The sequence below is a fragment of the Martes martes genome, assembly GCF_963455335.1.
Source record: "Martes martes genome assembly, chromosome: 4".
Classification (NCBI taxonomy): Eukaryota; Metazoa; Chordata; class Mammalia; order Carnivora; family Mustelidae; genus Martes; species Martes martes.
In genome coordinates this window covers 149,285,208-149,302,467 of record NC_137891.1, presented here as the reverse complement: position 1 = coordinate 149,302,467, position 17,260 = coordinate 149,285,208, and the positions used below count along the sequence as shown (strand labels likewise).

Here is a 17,260-nt window from a genome sequence, read left to right as displayed (position 1 = left end):
GGCTGGACCCAAAGACAGGGACAGAGTGGAACTCAGGTCCTTTGCCTCCCAGGCCAGGGCTCTGTGTACCCGGAGGCCAGAGGCAGTTAGGCCGCCTGAGGTCTCTCCTTTCACAAACACAGGTCTCACAGCTCCTCCTTCCTCGTGACCTCATTGTGCAGGAACCACCCCTCACCCTCAGGATACCTCAAGAACCCCTTCTGAAATGCTCTTGCTTAAACATCTCCAGCCTCAAGGAGCCCCTTCCCTCCCAGGGCAGCCTTCCTCACTGGACTGGCCTTCCTGAAGCTTTTGCTCCCACTCCAGCTCTACTGGCTGAGGCTGGCCAGAGTCTGATGGTTCCCTCTGAGTCTCCTTGAAGCACTGATTTCTGATGCCCTACTATCCAAGTGCCTTCCTCCGGACACATCCCATCTGTCCGTGTCCCATCCTGGACAGGGCCCAGAGCTAGTTCACTGCCGCCCAGAGGGAGTCTGAACAACAGAGACTGACCCCAGCGAGCTTGTTGTTATCTAAGACCCCAGGACTGACCCCAGCGAGCTTGTTGTTATCTAAGACCCCAGGTTCTTTCTACGCAGAGCTGCCGCTCTGGCAGTTCTCTCCTACCATGAAATATGATGGATTATTTCCACCTTCTCCCCTCTCAGCCCCATCCCTCTTCCTATACTCAATCACAGGTCTGGTCCCAGAAATACCCATTGCTGCAGGGGCTGAAGGAAGCCAGAAGCTCATCGGGTCTCCCCGCCCTCTGCTTCCTCGCCCCCTCTGGCACGGTCCTAGAGGAGGTTAGGGAGGCTGGCACCAAAGCTCACCATGTCCTCAGAGCATCTTCTGAGCTTTGGGATCACAGGTTAATTCTGCAGGCCAAGAGAAGGTGCCCTGCCACCCTTCTACCCCCCAGGTTCATGCACCACCACTGCAGCCAAGCCAAGCACAGCTGAGCTGAGCCAGTTGTGGCCATGCACCCAGCTGGTCTGAGTGGCCCGCCCCAGGCCATGCACAGCGGCGGGTGCCCACCTCCAGCCCAAGCCATGCATACGGATGACTCCCCTTTACCCCTGGGCCGCCTCCTGTTTCCCCAGGATGCTGGTAGCACTGAAAGAACAAGATCACAGCAACCCCATGACTGGAGGGTCTGGGGGGTTGGGGGTACTCAGCCAGGTCCAGCCCTGGGCCAGTCCCCTGGGGTGGGCTGAGCCACCGCAGCTTTGAGGGGCACTCTGTGGGGCACCACCTCCGGGAATCTTCGGTCACTCCATGCCTCCCCTGACCTCTCCCACACTGTATTATTCCCTCAGTGCCGTCCATCCGTCTGCTCACCGCTCGCTCACTGCCTCATTCACGCACCCACTCGCTGCCCCCTCCCTCTGTTCGGTGACCCCCTCCCTCTGTAGGTAGCAGCAACTCCACAGCTGTATTTACCAAACCCTTAACAGACTAGCATGTGTAGGATGGCTCTGAAAAGGGAAGAGGGAGAGCTCGAAGTGGCTCAGGTTTCTCTGATAGAGGAAAGCACAGAGTCCCGTCGGGGTGAGAGAATGAGTAATGGGTCCTTGTTGACCGTGCATTGGAAGGCCAGTGCCAAAGCAGCGCTGGAGGGGCTTCCCTGGGCCTTCCCAGTGCTGTCTAGCCTGGAGGCGATTCTGCTGGGTGTCTGCAGGGGAGGTGAGGGTGGTCCAGAGGCTGCCATGGAAGGGAGGGGCAGAATCACCGTCCCCAGCACATGCGTGTCCCTGCGTGCATGCTCCCACACACTGGCGGGCGCATAGACCCCACAGACAAATTCCGACGGATGCAGGGACGCACAGAGACACAAGATGCAGTCCCCTTGCCTTACTCCAAGGAGGAGCCGTGGACACAGACACTGGGCTCTCCAGCACACAGAGACACAAATACATGCGTACATACTTCTCTTAGATGTGTCGTGCGAAAGACCAGAAAGAAGAGATTTAGTAGGTTAGCAGCCCCTGGCTAACTCCAGATCTGTGGGGGGTGAGGGGGTTGGTGGTGGTGGAGGCTGGGCTCTGTTGTTCCCACTTCCCTATTATCTTTTGCTCATGTTCCTTCCTCTGGGACTTTTCCTGGCAGGGCATCTGAGGGAGCAGGAGGGCCCAAGATGAGTGCGCTTCCCGCCAGCTTGGGTGCGGGCTGAGTGACCTGCAACCGGCCACTCTTCCTTCCAAAACCAATTTTTAAATCTCCAACAGGGGTGGAAACCTGCTGTTCCTGGAGAGTTCTAGAGAATGAAACTCCCCAGAGTCTTCAGACTGGCAGCCGGGTCTTCCAGAAAGGTAGGGTTGGATATAGGCTCCGTCCTCCCAGGAATTCTCGGCCCAAAGCTCTGAGCTCAGACATGAACCTTCCTGGAGCCCACAGTGGGTTTCTAGCATATTCTGTGGGCTGCTCACCTCACCTATAGCCCAGACTCTCCTGTTCTTTTCAGCCTGGAACCCTCCCTCACAGCTCTAGCTCTAGGACAGCTGCCTCATCCCGCCCCTTACTCATGCCCAGCCTGTAAGTCTTATCTCTCACAAAGCCCAAGCTCCTTGGGACTCAGGATGGTGTCACCTTCCTGTCACTTTTTGCTGCTGGGTCTGCCTTACCCTCACTCAGGCCTGGTCCGAGCCAGGTGGCTTTGGAATGTACCTCAGTTGGCTACTGTCTGCTGTCCCCTATCTCTCCCTCTCTTAAGGATTCCTGCAGGGACTAGAAGGCCTCAGAGACCAGGACCCTGGCTAGGCTAGCAAAGGTCTTAATGGGGAAGGAGAGAGGAGGAGAGGCCGAGTTTGTGAGAGGAAGCATAATTAAGCATCTGGGTTGGAAAGGAAAGGCAGCTTGATTTGTAGAGATGCAGAATGAGGCCCCAAGGCAGAGTCCTGCCTGAGGCCAGAGGACAGCGCACAAGTCCAGAGAGAGAGGGTCAGAGCAGAATGTGTGCAGAGGGGCAGGTGTGGGCCTTGGCCTGGATGCCAGGAAGGGGCGTGGTAGGGGTGAGTCCAGCAGGCAGAAGGAGACAGGTACTGTACCACACTCTTTCAGAGGTTCATCCGACCAGTCCCGGCAGTCTCTCTGAGCGTCACACACTTTCCCGCCGTCCACGCACTCGCCACTCTTACACTGAAATCTGCGGGGACCCTCACATGTTGATTCTGTCGGGCCGGACAAGAGAGTGGACAGGGCCTGTGAGACCTTGGGCAGGGAGGGCTAGGCTGGTCTAGGTCCGTGGGAGGTGAGCCGAGCTCCAGCCCCAGTCCCCACGGGTCTCTAGAGGACCCAGTATAGACAGTGGGACAGAGGGCTGGTGGGAGCTCTGCTCTCAGAAGGGCAGAACCCCAGGAATAAAGTCAGGATGCCCATGCATCATCTAGCTGGGCAAGGCTAGTTGGGGGGGGGCAGGGGCGCTGTGCCTGATGTGGCAGTTCTGGGCCCTGAGAGGAAAGTAGAAACTCTAGAGAGACCCTGGGGACTGGACTGACCATCTGAGGGGAACCTGTGTCCTAGAGGCCCTGCATAGGGGAGGCCGCCTCACTGCCCAAAATTTTTCCATTTTCCCAGATGACCTGCGGTCAGGGTCCTGGTTCCTACAGGTGGGGAATGATGACCAGAGAGTCATCTGAGAATGAAGGGAGCTCCCTGGGGACGGAGGCTCCGCTTACGCTGGAAGAAAGCCACGTGGAGGCTTGGGCGTGGACAAATGATGGGGCTGGACTTCCTGCAGTGCCTTCTCATGCCCCCCCTAGAGGCCTCTTTGAGCTTTTGCAAAGTCCTTTAAAATCCTGTTCTGGGGCCAGCAGGACCTGCAGGGAGTAAATCTGGGTAATTTAGTGGCAAGTGATGCTCTGGGGGTAGACACATCTCAGGGACCAAGGGGAGACCTCTCTGAATTCTGCTCTCTCTGGAGTAGGGGGAGCTCAGGGCTCTTCTTCAGGGAGGGTGTCACCCCTTTGCCTCCAACCCCACGCACCCTGCAGGCAGCCAGCTTCATCACTCCCATCTGGACAGTCCTGTTCCTGGTTGCAGCGCTTGATCGTAGGGACACAAGTCCCATCCCCACACTGGAACTCGTCCCCACGGCAGGTCCCCAGGGCTGCCAGGAGAAGGCAAAGCGGGAGGGTTAGGGCCAATGTGGTATTGGAACAGCCCTCCTCCCACAGCCCCCAGCCCCAGCCCATATCCATGCTCGGCAAAAAAAGAACCAGGGGCTGAACTTGGGAGTCCTCAGAGGACACCTGGCCAAGGCACATGCAGTGTACAGATGGGGAGACTGAAGCTCAGAGAGGGGGAAGGCCTCACCCAGGATCACACAGCACTCTGGCTGGCAGAGCCAGGACTGAAACTCAGGTCTGCTGTTTTCCCAACCACCGTCTCTCCCCAGGGCCACCCACCCACAGCACACCCGCCACCTTCTTTTCAGCATTGGTGCTCATTTCTTAATGACTTCATCCCTTCCCCAAACCCTTCCTGAGCACCCTCTGCATGCCGGGACTAGGTGGGACATGAGGAACCCAGAGACTACTGGGAGGCTCCCCATCCTCTAGGAGCTCAAGGGGCAGGAGGGAGGCTGAGGAATGAACGTATGACATTACAGCGTAGTCTGTGCTGTAGCAGAGGGTGGCTCCAGGTAGGGCAGGGGGAACCCAGCCTCGCTGGGAGGGTTAAGGCCTTGAAGGACAAGCAGGCCTGGCAGGTGGGCCGGGGGCCCGGGGCAGCTCCTGAGAGTACCAAGGTCTGGGGCACTGGAGCCAATGGGTGAATGCCTGAAATGGGGAAGGGCAGGGGGTGTTGAGGCAGGACAGGGAAAGCAGGGCCAGGGAAGACCCTGGGCCTCTGGGGTCAGACCTGAGCTGGGCCTTAGGAGCCTGGGGGCCTCCAACCTAGGGACTCCACCTTCCTCAAGCCCGCGCCCCACCGTAACCCAGGTAACCCGGGCGGGCAGGACAGATGCGTCCTGGCAGCCGGCGCCTCAGGCCGGCCCGGGGAGGGCAGCGGGGCCACGCGGTATGGGGGTGGGGGGCGGAGGCTTACGGCAGTCGGCCTCGTCCGACTTGTCCTTGCAGTCGCGGTCGCCGTCGCAGCGCCAGCCCAGGTGCACGCACTCGCCGCTGCGGCAGGCAAACTGGGCGGCCGCGGCGCAGGCGGCGGGCGCGGCGGTGGCCCCCGGGCCCGCGCGGCCGCACAGCTCGGCCGCCTCGTCCGAGCGGTCCTCGCAGTCGAACTGGCGGTCGCAGACCCAGCGCTCGGGGATGCAGGCGCCGCCGCCGCCGCTGCAGCGGAACTCGCGGGGCCCGCAGGCCGGGTCGGCGCAGCCGCGCTCGTCGCTGCCATCGCCGCAGTCGTCATCGCCGTCGCACACGAACACGGCGGCCAAGCAGGTGCGGTTGCTGCACTGGAACTCGTGCGGGGCGCACACTGCGCGGGACAGACAGCCGGTCGGCCCTGCTGCTGCTGCTGCTGCTGCTGCTGCGGGGGGCCCCTGACCCTCGCCCACCCGCCGCGGGCATTCTGCGGGGGGAGGGGCGCCCAACAGCACAGGGGGCTTCGGTTCCGGGGCCATGCAGGGGGTCTCAGGGCACCGCGCCTGCCCTCCCTGAGCCTCGCAGCCTCACTGGGAGAGAGAATTCCCGTCCCTCTGCCGCCAGCATTGTGGTGGGGCTGGGAGTGCTCCTGCCGCGGGGTGCTGCCCATCTCCAAGGGCCTTGTGATGTTCCCAGGAAATGATACCGAACGTGACCCCGACCCGTCCCAAGGAACGAGATCTGGAGCTGTTTCCTGACGTCACGACTCAGCCACCGTCCCACCCCTATGTGCTCACACCAGCCAGGCTCAGTCCCCTGGCCTGGCATCCAAGCCACGGCACAGACCCACTGCTCTACCCGAGCGCCTGGTGCCCTGGTGTCTGCCATACTAGACCACTGGCCCACCTCTTCACCTCCAGGCCTTCACCCCAGCTCTTCCCTCTGCTGGGTGCTCTCCTCCTGCCCAGCACTGTCTCCGTATTTCACAGTGACCAGTTCTCATCCTTCAGGGGCCCAAAGCCCACCTCTTTCATAACACACTTATGCTCTCCTACTTGGCAAGCCTCCCTCTACCTCTGTTCTGCGTGCCCTTCACAGCACGTTCAAGCGTCTGGGTTCACATCGTTGTCTCCCTCACAACTACCGCACAGGGACCGGCTCCGAGACTGACCCAGCTTGGTCTGGAGGGCCTGGCACAGAGCTCCCTGTGGGGGGCGGGTGTGCAGTGGATGGATGCTAGACAGGCAGGATGTGAAGAGTAAGTAGGGATGGGCAGTAGGTAAGGACACAGGTCGCTGGCCCTGCCTGGGGCCCTGGGCTTCCTCTCTCTAGTGAGCTGCTCAGCTCAGAGGCTGGGAGGGCTTTGGAGACCACCAGCCCAACTGCTAGTTTATAGATGGGAAAACTGAGGCCCAGAGAGGAGCAATTTGTCCAGGGTCACACATAACCAGAACCCTGGTTTGGGGCTCTTCCCTCCTACTCTGACCCCTCTCAGCTTTCTGGTTTGCTCCTCCTTTCCTGGAGCGTAGGCCATTTTCAGAGCAGTGACCTCCTCATCTCCCTGCTTCCTTCCTCACACAGAGGCCATGGCTGGGGGATGGGGGGGGGTGTGGTTGGGAAGGGGGCTGCAGCCTTGGGTAGGGCCCCCGTGGCGGCAGCACCGGATCTTTCCACGTGGGGGCGCCAAGAGTCTGTTTTTATTTGCTGATAGAAATATGTCATTTTTCATTGTTATTGGACATAAAATAGAATGATGTCTTCAGCTTCGCAATGTAGGCAGCTTGTCATGTGTTGCTGACAGCTCTATCAAGTTTCTGACAGCTGCATTTCTCCCCTCTTCTGGGCTTTTGGGATGTTGGGGCACTGGTGGGGAAAGCATACACTGCCTTGTGGTGTCTGCCCCCAAGATTACGCAGATGCCCAGATTAGCTCCCCTCTTTCCTGCCAGACTCGGCTTGCACGTGTCTGGGGGGAAGGGCTCACTAAGTCGCTTCCTTATACTGAGCTCTCCCTGAGGTCTGAAAGTTAACAACGGCTTCAAGAGCCCTATTCTCAGACCTGCGTCCAGAGAGTCCACTCCCAGGTCTCACAAATGGAAGCAGCTCTGGGTCAGGGAGAGAAGGAAGAATTCTTTCTCCTCTGCCCGGGTGGTTGGGATCTGTAGCAGAGGCGTCCAGTAAGACCTTCGAACCACCCTCCTGTCACCCATAATTAACGAGGACCATGCCTGCCACCACATGGCCTAGTTAGAGATACTCCTGCCCGTGCAATAGCGGCTGATAGCCCTTAGAGATGAGGAAACATCTGATTATGGGGAGGGGGGGTAAGGAGGGAAGAGGATTCTCATTGGCCAGTGAAGCCCTGCAAAATTATCACAGCTGAGGAGACAAGCCAGTGTCATCGCTAGGGCTTTGGAACTGCTGGCCGAAGCCAGGATCTCCCCCATACCCAGATGCTTCCTGCTTCAGACACGTCAGAACTCCAGACTTGGAATCTAGAGTGCTGTGTGACTCAAAAGCCTCCAGAGAGATGGCATTTCCCCTGGGCCAGGGAGGATGGGTAGGATGTAAATATAGAGGCTGGGAGAGGGAGAGGGGTGCGAGGCAGCAGTGGTTGAGTTCCTGGCAAAAGCCCCTATCATACCCCAAGCTACCCACATCTCAGCCCAGCCTTGCAGCCTAGTTATCGGCAGCCAGTCTGTCTCCCCTATTAATCACGGGCTCCCGGAAGAAGAAGCGTGTAGGATTCACCTCATCATCCCTTCCAGAGCCTGGCTCCAGGCCTGGCACACAGTAGGTGTCCATCCAATTGAAACAAGCATAGCCCCACTGGCCCAGGACCCGCTGGCCTGCTCCCTGGGAAGGAGATAATCCTGTGTTTGAAGCTCAGTGATGTGGAACTGCCCCGGTGACCACTTCCATCTGTTCCTGCTGAGGCTGCTGGGGATGTCTTCCCGCCCTGTGACATTCGTGCTGGAGTCTGAGATTTCAGCATCAGACGTCCTTCACACTTCAGAAGTCTGCCCGTCCCGCCAGTACCCCCCACGCATGAGCCCTCGCCCCCTGCCCTGGCTCAGAGGTTGGTGGAGACGGATGGAATGGATGAGCAGATGTCAGATATGGTAAAAATACTCCTGGGCTTGGCTGTCCATAGCCGGATTTGAATCTCGGTTCCACCACTCAGCCTTGGGTGCTTTTCCTCGCTTGTCTGAGCCTCAGTTTCCTCACCCATAAAATGGGGATGACAATGGCTGCTCGTGCGGTGGTTGTGAGGATGAAAGCAGGAAATGTCTTTCTAGAGCGCCTGGCCATTACTAGTGTCCTGATCGTTACTCTTTGCTGTCCACCCACCAAGCCCTGAGAGAAGGCCCCTCCCCAAAGTGGCTGCTGCTCCCCGAGGCTGCCCAGCCACCTTGCAGGCCCTGGGACCTAACCCGACTCACAGGTGGCGCAGCCGGCCTCGTCTGCTCCGCTTTCGCAGTCCTTCTCCCCGTCGCAGCGCCACGAGGCGGGCACACACTTGTGGCTGGCGGGTCCACAGCTCAGCTTCTCTGCAGGACACACCTGCTTGGCTGTGGAGACAGACACACGCACATGGCTTAGCCAATTGGGGACACGGGGCATTGCGCCAACCAGTCCTCCTGCCTGCCTCAAGCCGCCTGGCCCGAGGCCCTGGGAATCTGTCAGGCCTCCCTGCCCCGGGTCCCAGTTTCTTCATCTGAGAAGCAGCTACAATCTAGCCCTAAGGCCCTTGGAATCCTACATCTCATCCCACCATTCCCTGTCTAACGCCCTTGTACCGGCCCCTGGCCCCCGGCAGGCAAGTCCCTCCTCCATCCAGCCACTCCTGCCTCCCTTACTGGCCCCACCTCCCACCCTCCAAACATCCCCTTTGGGCTCCAGCAACACGAAAATGCCATGCCCTGCATGCTTCTCTGCCCTTTTCCTGCCGTGTGCCTCGGGGTGGAACATGCCCCAGTTGGGCCTCGGTTCGGCTTCCACATCAGTGCCTCTGTGATCTGAACCTGTGGATTTGGAGGCCTCGCCAAGGCCCCAAGAGCAGCCTCGGTATGCCCCGCCCTCCTCCCCCTCCCCCAGCAACAGTGCGGGCTGTCGAGAGCAGTGCTGTACATGCGGCAGGGCCCAGCGGGACCACACAGCTATAATTACTCCAGCAGCAATCAGAGGCTGACTCAATCAGGGGCCTGGAGCCCCAGGGCTGATTCTCAATTTGGAAGAAAGAATGAGAACCCTGATCAGGGCTGGGGATGGCTCTCATCCTGAGCGTCCCAGGATGACCCACGTGACAGACCCAGCTGTGGAAGGTGCGGTGTAGACCTCTGCAGCTGGCTCCCTGCTACCTGCCAGGGTGTGAACTCAGTCGTCACCCCGAGGTACCAGGCCCGGAGCGAGAGGCTCACTTAATCCTCACAACAGCCCCTGGCAGGATGAGAATAATGTCGAGGCCTCCATCTTGGAGGTTGAGAGGGCAGGGGCTCTGGAACCTGGCTTCCTGGGCATCAGTTGGGTCACTCACTGGCTATGTGACCTTAGTCAACAGCCCTCACCTCGGTGCCAACAGTGTGGCAATACTATTCCCTAGCGCGTGGGATTGTTAGGAGTCCCAAGTGAATGTCTGTAAGGCACTTAGAATGCCCAGCCCAGGGCTCACTAAGGGTTAGCCACTATAATTCCCCAAATGAACAGACAAGGACTTGTTTGTCCACTCAGTGAGTTTCTGCCGAGTGTGGCCGTGTACAAGCCCTCACGGTAAGCACTGGGGTCCAGTCACACAGCTGCTAAGACTGAGTGAGGGTTCTAAGTCAGCTGCACCTGGCATAGTCTGTTATACCTGCTGGTTGGGGGGGGTCACTCATGTCTCCCCCTCAACTCAGACCAGTTTCCCCTTTTCTGACTTTCACAGCTGGGATGACAGGGCACAGGAGTTGGAGAAAAGGTTAAGTTGGGGGAGGGGGCGGGCATTGGAGGCAGGGCCCTCAGACACTACTATGCGAAGGGAGAGGCATACCTGGAACCCCAGACTTATCCCTAGGAATACATTTTGTGAAATATGAGGCAACCTGCCGAGAATACAGGATTCATGGGCTTCATTTTCTAGAAATTCCCCTTCACAAATAACTGGTGTGTAGGGCCCTAGAGAGTGCAGACATGCAAAGATCTTTTACAAAGGCTGCCTTGGGTCATAGTGCAGGGTGGTAAAGGAGGTCTGGCAGCTGAGAGGTGGGGCCCTTCCAGAGCCCCTCCATCACCGGCACCACCGCAGGACCCCCGGAAGCACAGGAGGGAGCTGAAGCCGGCCAGTGTTGCCCAGACTCCTGACTGCAGGGTGGGCCATGGGGGCTGCTGGAAGTGCAGGTTCCTGGGCCCGGCTAATAGCAGACTGAATCCAGACTTTGAGGGCAGAGCCCAGGAATCTATATTTCATTAACTCCCCTCTGCCCCGGGAGATTCCCATGCACCCCCTCTGAGAATCACTGGGTTAACATTCTGCAAGTCTAAAAGATACAGAATATTTCACCTCCTTTAAATTCATTCCCATATAAGCAACAGAGGCTTCCTGCATGCCTGCAAGCTCCCGAGAGAGCAATGAGACAGAGGGACAAGGTGACCATCTCCCCCTGAGCCAGGCCTCGGGAAACAACTTCGCAGCGGAGTTGGAAGGAAGCCATGTTTGCTGAGCACCCACGCTGTGTCAGGCGACTCCATTTCCCATGCGGCCCACCACCTCTCAGGCGAGCAGACCCTTCAGGCTATGTGTGCCAACTCCAGGGGTGCCCTTCAGGTAAGCACTCCATTTGACAGAGGAGGAAACAGGCTCAGAGAGACCAAGGAACTGGTCCAAAGATGCACAGCAGGTGAGAGGCAGAGTCCAGGTTCCTCTGACTGTGGTGCTCTTTCCATCAAACCCGGCATGCTCCTGTGGGTAGAGGAGTAGCCTGAACCAGCCCCAAACTCTACACCCAAACGCCCAGGTGACTGAAATGGCCCTTAACTGTCCTCCCCACCTCTCGGGGCCTGCTTCTGCGGACCCCAGTGCAGCAGGAAGCTGCTTGAACTTTTAATGAATATTTATATAGTTAATTGCATAACCTTTCAGCAAGGACAATGATTAAACAATCCGTCTGCTTCCTTTCTTTATAATTAATAAGACATTTGCTGTGTCCTTAAATAGACAGCTCTAATTACAGGCTCTGGAGGATTCAGCAATGCCTGACACCAGCCCCTCCTACCCTCACAGAGCCAAGGCACCATCCTGGACGGCCAGGACACAAAGGTCACATCGAGAAGTCCCCACTAAAGTGATAGGAGACAGAGGCCCATAGAGGGGAAGGGACCGCCCAGGCTACTGGATACCAAGTGTCCAACCTCCTCTCTCTCAGAACCTGTCTCTGTTGTCATACAGCTCTTCCCTAAAGCGAGGATGGGAACCTCACTCTGCAGGCTGTGGGGTCAGGCCTTCTCACTGCCTCGCTCTGGAAAGCTGGTCTGAGTTAGTGCTGATATGTTGTGTCTCCTCACAAGGGAGGGGAGAGCCATGACTACCTCCATTTTACAGATGAGGCCAGCCAAGCCCAGAGAGGGTAAGGTGTTTGCTGAAAGTCCTGTGGAGAGAGGCCAAGCTGGACTTCCAGCCTAGATCTCTGATGTCTAAACGCACTGCTTAACTTACCACATGTAACCATTGCCCATGAGAAAAGCAGGCCCTGTTGGTGCTCCCAGGACCTCTGGGCTGGACAGGGGTCACCAGAGGAAGGCGGCTCACTGGGCCTAATCAGGTAGGGTCTGCAACACGGCCACCTAATGTCCACGTTGAGGACAACTGAAGCCGAAGCTCCCCCACCCCCCCAACCTCCAGGCAGCGCGATGCAGGAGAAAGCGCATTAGTGAGTTCCGGAGTTGGGCACACCCGGGCCTGCGCCCATCTACTGGCATGCAGGTTCCTCGGCCAGTCACTTAATCTCTCTGCACCAAGGCTCCCCCTGAGAGTGGGGCTACAGAACGTCCAGAACCTCCTCTAGGGGGTTTAAATGAGGAGACATGGAAAGCTCAGTACGCGGGGCCTGGAACAAACTCAGGAACCAGTTGCCCGTTTCATCTCGTGAAATGCAAACGCAAGGGGCTGGAAGGGGCCCGGCCTTGGCCCCGGGGGTGCACGTGATCACAGTCCACAGGGCCCCCCTGCAATGGAGCCTTTCTCTGAGACAGACGCCCCGAGGAATGCCCTGGCCTGCTATCAAGTGTCCTTGAGGTTCTGAGAGGCAGGCGTGAAGAACCCCACGGTCTCTCAGACTCCGGGAATCCTCCAGGGTCGGTGAAGGCCTGGAACAGCACGCCAGAGTGGCTGGAGGCGTTACCAGTTCCCAGAGAATCCTGCCCCAGAAATCCAGTCCACCGGCGTTCTCTAATTTATGAGTTCACAAATTAATAAAAAGAGAAATGTCTGTCGAGTAAAGAATTGAAGTGTCTGCTGGCTGCTTAGGGAGTGGGCTCGTCTGCAGGGACAGGACATGCGAGGCTTAAGGGCAGACGACCTCTAGATGGGGACGGCCAGCTCCGGGAGGACCAGGGACCCAGGCGGTGGGGCTCCCAGCGTCCGGCTGCTGTCCAGGAAGCATGGCATGGGGCCACCCCATAGCGGGGGTTGGGGGGGTGTGCAGTCACACACAGCTCCTTCCTGCGGGCTCAGGCAAAGTACTCCAAGCTGGTAAGCCTCTAACTTGCCTCTGGGCCTCAGAAAACCTCTGGGCCTCCACTTGGTTCATCAGTAAGGTCCCCTTTTCAGTGGAAAGCCTCAGAGATGATAAATAAATTCCCATTGCCAATAAACAGTACCCAAAGTTGCCACTCACTCACCTTGAACCAACCTCCCCTCCCCTACGCCATACCCCTCCCATCGGATGCCTGAAGGTGGGTCAGAAGCCGTCCCCAATCAAGGGAGCTATAATTAGACCTGAAATGCCATTTTCATTAGGCAAATGTCCCAGGCTTTCCTACTGTGACTCCTGGCTGTATCTGACAGACACGAATCCCAGAACCAGAAGGAAAGAGAGCCTGGAGAAACCCCAGCTAGCTAGGGGCAGATGACACAGTGGGGGAGCACAAAAATGGGAACATCCTCCCAGATCCCTTGCCCTCTCCATGCAGACCCCCTCCCTTATTCTAAAATTTTAAATTGCTGTTATGTGGAAGAGAGGGCCTGGAATCAAAATACAGCAATGAGAGTAACACTGCCAGTTACTTGTGCCCTGACAGTTGGCCACATTTTTTCCATTTCATCCCCATAATCCCCGCAAGGCAGGTGCCATCACTCCGTTTTACAGATGAGCAAATGGAGGCTCAGGGAGACTAGGCAAACAGCCTGAGGTCTCATGGGACCTGGACCCAACTAGATCACACACCAAACCCACTACACTTTACTACTTCCTGTAATCTTCGAGCTGGCAGAGGACCTAGGAACCTGGTAGGCTACAAAGGTGAACCTGGTAGACTATAGGGGTTGCTATGGCAACGCTAGTTAAATGGGCAGTGGGTTGGCTACCAGCTTCCCATTTGGTGGGGAAGCAGTGAGCCGGCCTGTTGGCAGGCCCTGCTGCCCCAAATTTTGCCAGACCCTTGAGGTCCCATTCTGACCCACCTCCTCCAGGCAGTCCCCTGCCCCCACAGGCCTTGCCCACCTCTGACCAGTATAACTTTGCACAAAAAGTGGGATCCTGGGCCTTATGCCCTAGCTGGAAGAAAGAAGGTCCTAAGTGTCCAGGAACTCTGAGATGTTAGAAACTGGGGTCCAGAGACAGATGGGAAAGTGTGCATGATCTCACAGCAAACTCACTGGGAGAGCCCAGGGGAGGGCTGGGTTTTCTGACTCCCAGGGTGCCATCTTGACTCCTGTTCCCACGGGCATTGCGTCAAGCCTCAGAGAGAGCCTGATGAGCCTGCCTTTTATCACAGAAGGCCGATAAGCCACAAACAACCTGTGTGTCTTGTAAGCAAGGCCCTTGACTTCTCCAGTTACTCAACTGTCAAATAACAGTGCCTTACAGTGGGTACAAAGCAGTCCTGGGAGGCGGGAGGGGTGAGGCTGGAGGGCCCTGCACCGCCAGGGAATGGGAAGGTACCAACTGCTAGGAAAAACGAGAGGGAGAAAGAGGGAAATATGGGGCATGGCATGGAGAAGAGGGATGGTAAGAGGGAGGCTGGGCAGGGGCACAGGCACGGGGTGGCCGTCCAAGAGAGCAGGGTGGGCAGGGCCCTGGAGCTGGAGCCAGGAAGATGAAAAGGGACATCAACACAAAGAGACAGAGACACAGGGAGAAGGGGGAGCCCAGCTCTTAGGCAGTAGGACACACCCCAGTAATAACTGTGCTGAGGCTCCCCTCGTTCCCCTGCTGCCCCCAGTGTCCAGGGGTAGGGCTGGAGTGGGGCTGAGACAGACCAGCGGGCTGACTGCAGGTCTCCCTGCTCGGCTCACTATGGCTACAGCCTCCTCCCCAAACACCCACTCCTGGCTGTTCACAGCTCTGCCCCTCCTTAGCTGGGCAGCCTTGGGCAAGTGGCCAAACCCATCCTGGCCTCAGTTTCCTTCTCGCTAAACAGGGATCCAAGCTGGTCCTGGGGATGAGAATCCTAGTGGGCGTGGCTAGGCTTTGTGCCTTCTGCAGCTCAGGACAAAGCTCTGGACCAAGCTCTGGACCGCCTGGGACAGGTTGGCTGCCTGGGGCTAAGAAAAGGACAGGGCCTGTGGCCCGGCCAGGGGAGGCAGAGGCAGCTGTGCAAGGAGACAAGGGGGCCTCCTGTCTGGGGCCGGGGTCTCTCCTGCTCTCCCTTTCTCTCCCCCTTTCTCTCTTTCACGGGGAGACTGCTGGCTCTGTTGCTAGGAGACAAAGAAACCCAGTTATCACCAGCCACAGCCCTAGATGGGCTATGGGCCTCCATTGTCCCCGGCCTCTGCCTCTGGGGTGAGTGTGACCCCTAACAAGGAGGACGAGGAGGATGGTGATTGTGACTTGTGGGTCCTCAGCAGCCCTCTCAGTCTCACTCAGCTGAGGCTCTGCCTCGGGACCTGCTGGGGCCTTCCCCGCCCCTTTCTCATCTCCTTTTTAATTTAACAAATGTCACAGAATGACCTGCTGGGTGTAAGTTTGCTTTGAGGATTAGGGCCTGGAAAAGAAATCAAGGAGAGACAAAGCCCAGAGTGTAGGAGGCGGGCCTGGGGCTCTGGCTCGGGCCCTGGGCCTCACCCCTGGCTGCCTCTGCTGCCATCCAGCCTGCCATGGATGCCAGGGCTCCTGGGCTCAGCTGGCTCAGGGCAGGGGAAAGAGCTGGGGCCTCAGAGTCCTGGCTGGGTGGTCTTGAGCAAGTCACTCAGTCTCTCTGAGCCTCAGTGTCCTCCTTTGCAAAATTCAGAGAGTGACAGGACCTGCCTCATGAGGCTGCCGTGGGAAGATGAATTAGCGTGTGCAAAGAACCTAGCACTCTGTCTGGCCCAGAGTAAACACTTAATAGGCACCCACTGTTAGCAGTACTGCTAGAATTATGATCAGAGTCCTCCAGAAAAATAGTTGGGGAGGCTGCAGGGGGACCCAGAGGATACGCTCTGGCTGCTTCTGGGCAGAAGGGCTGTTTCTAGCTCCTGGTGCTCCAGGAGCAGGGCCCGAGCTGCAAGAGGCCTGTGAGGAAGTCAGCAGAAACCAGGACTGGATATGCCGGGCCGTGCCCTGGGAGCTCCTGACAGTGTGGCACAAGGTGGGTCTGGAGCTATGTCTGACAGATCGCAACCCCCCCAGCTTCCCAACCTCCCAAGAAGGATCTGATGAAGAAGCTGAACCCCCCCATCCCGGCCCGGCCCTAGCTTCAGACTCACTGCATGTGGTCTCAGACTCATCAGAGCCGTCGGGACACTCCTCCTCGCCATCACACTTCCACCGCTCTGGGATGCAGTGGCCGTTGCCACAGGTGAAGTCGCTGTCCGCACAAGTCTTCTTGGCTGTGGGGCAAGGAGAAGAGCATGAGAGGGCCTGGCGGGCCCAGGAGGCTTTTCTAGGCTACGGTCAGGTGGCACTGGGGTGGCCAGGATGCGCACTGTCCGAAAGCAGGACCGTGGGACCACGCACTACCCCACTGGGCCACAGAGGGAGAGGACAGGAGAGATGTGCTTATTCCTTCCTCTGCTGAGCACTGTTGGAGACAGTTGACTCCTGACCCTGCCTCCAAGTTCAGGAGCTCAGGTCCAACAAGGGTACCAGGATCCATGCTCCAAGGGACTGCCTGTTCTCCTGTCTTACTGCTCTTCCCTCAAAGTCCAGTTCCACGGCCACCGCCCCTGGGGAAGCCTTCCCTGATCACCTACGGCAGTTACTTTAGCCCCTTTGGCCAGTTCTCAGTCCCTTTACTGGCCTGTCCTGCTTCCCCACACTAGGCCCTTCTGGAAGCACCAGGGAGCTGTTGCTAACGAATCCTAAAAGCAAACAATTACTCTGAGACAAGATTAATGAGGTAAATTCTGTTTGGAGTGATGAAAAGAGGGTCTGCTGGGTGAGACACCCAATCAGTCTCCGGAGAGAAAATGCTCTCGAGGCACTTACAGCCTGGAAGGGAGGCGCCTCAGGGGGCTCTGAATTCCAGCTCTTCCTCTCTCGGTCTGTGTGACCTTGCGGGTGCTACTTAACCACCAAGCCTCTGTTTTCTTATCTATATAATGGGAAGAAGAAAACAAGGGCTCTAAGGGGGAGTAACAAGTTACAATGTATGAAGAACATGGAAAGAGGTCCTGGCACATAAGACGAAGATGAAGACGAAGACGCAGTCTGCAACAGCTACTGCTGTTTGGATGGTTTGAGCCTTAGCCAGAAGCAAACACCTTAGCACAGGTGTTCTGTGCCCTCACAGGGGACATATGTAGCAGACTGAGATCTCACAGCTGGTAACAAAACTGGGGGTAATAAGGCAGAGGCGACATGGTTTGCTTTTCTCCCAGTCCCACCACTGGCCTGAGGCTTCTCTGGGGTAGGAACGCGGTCAGATTCAGCACAGGCTCAACTCAGGGTGGATCTCCGTGGGGACACTGGACCGAAAGGGGGTGTGGCTGGCCAGCCTCTGCTCCCACACCTCTAGGGCTGGGCTCACCTTCTCTCAGGGAAGCCTTGGATTATGTAACTCTTCCCACGGGCCCTCTGGCTGCCTTTGGGCCATGTGACTGCTCCCTCTGGCTTGAACAGCCTGGTTGGG

At 57.7% G+C, this 17,260-nt stretch overlaps 1 protein-coding gene across 4 annotated transcripts in view; it reads right to left on the bottom strand.

Moving 5' to 3' along the window:
* Positions 1-17,260, bottom strand: part of LRP8 (LDL receptor related protein 8) — a gene marked incomplete at its 5' end in the record, with an annotated part of 78,296 nt that overhangs the window by 26,351 nt on the left and 34,685 nt on the right. For 2 of the 4 annotated variants that reach the window (XM_080801350.1, XM_080801351.1), the window contains 4 exons: positions 3,965-4,087; positions 5,026-5,409; positions 8,458-8,586; positions 15,897-16,019. In XM_080801350.1, the coding sequence (XP_080657476.1) occupies positions 3,965-4,087; positions 5,026-5,409; positions 8,458-8,586; positions 15,897-16,019 (759 nt within the window). Of the gene's footprint in view, positions 1-3,026; positions 3,150-3,964; positions 4,088-5,025; positions 5,410-8,457; positions 8,587-15,896; positions 16,020-17,260 lie in introns of all 4 variants that reach the window. The other 2 variants (XM_080801349.1, XM_080801352.1) reach the window with 2 other exon arrangements.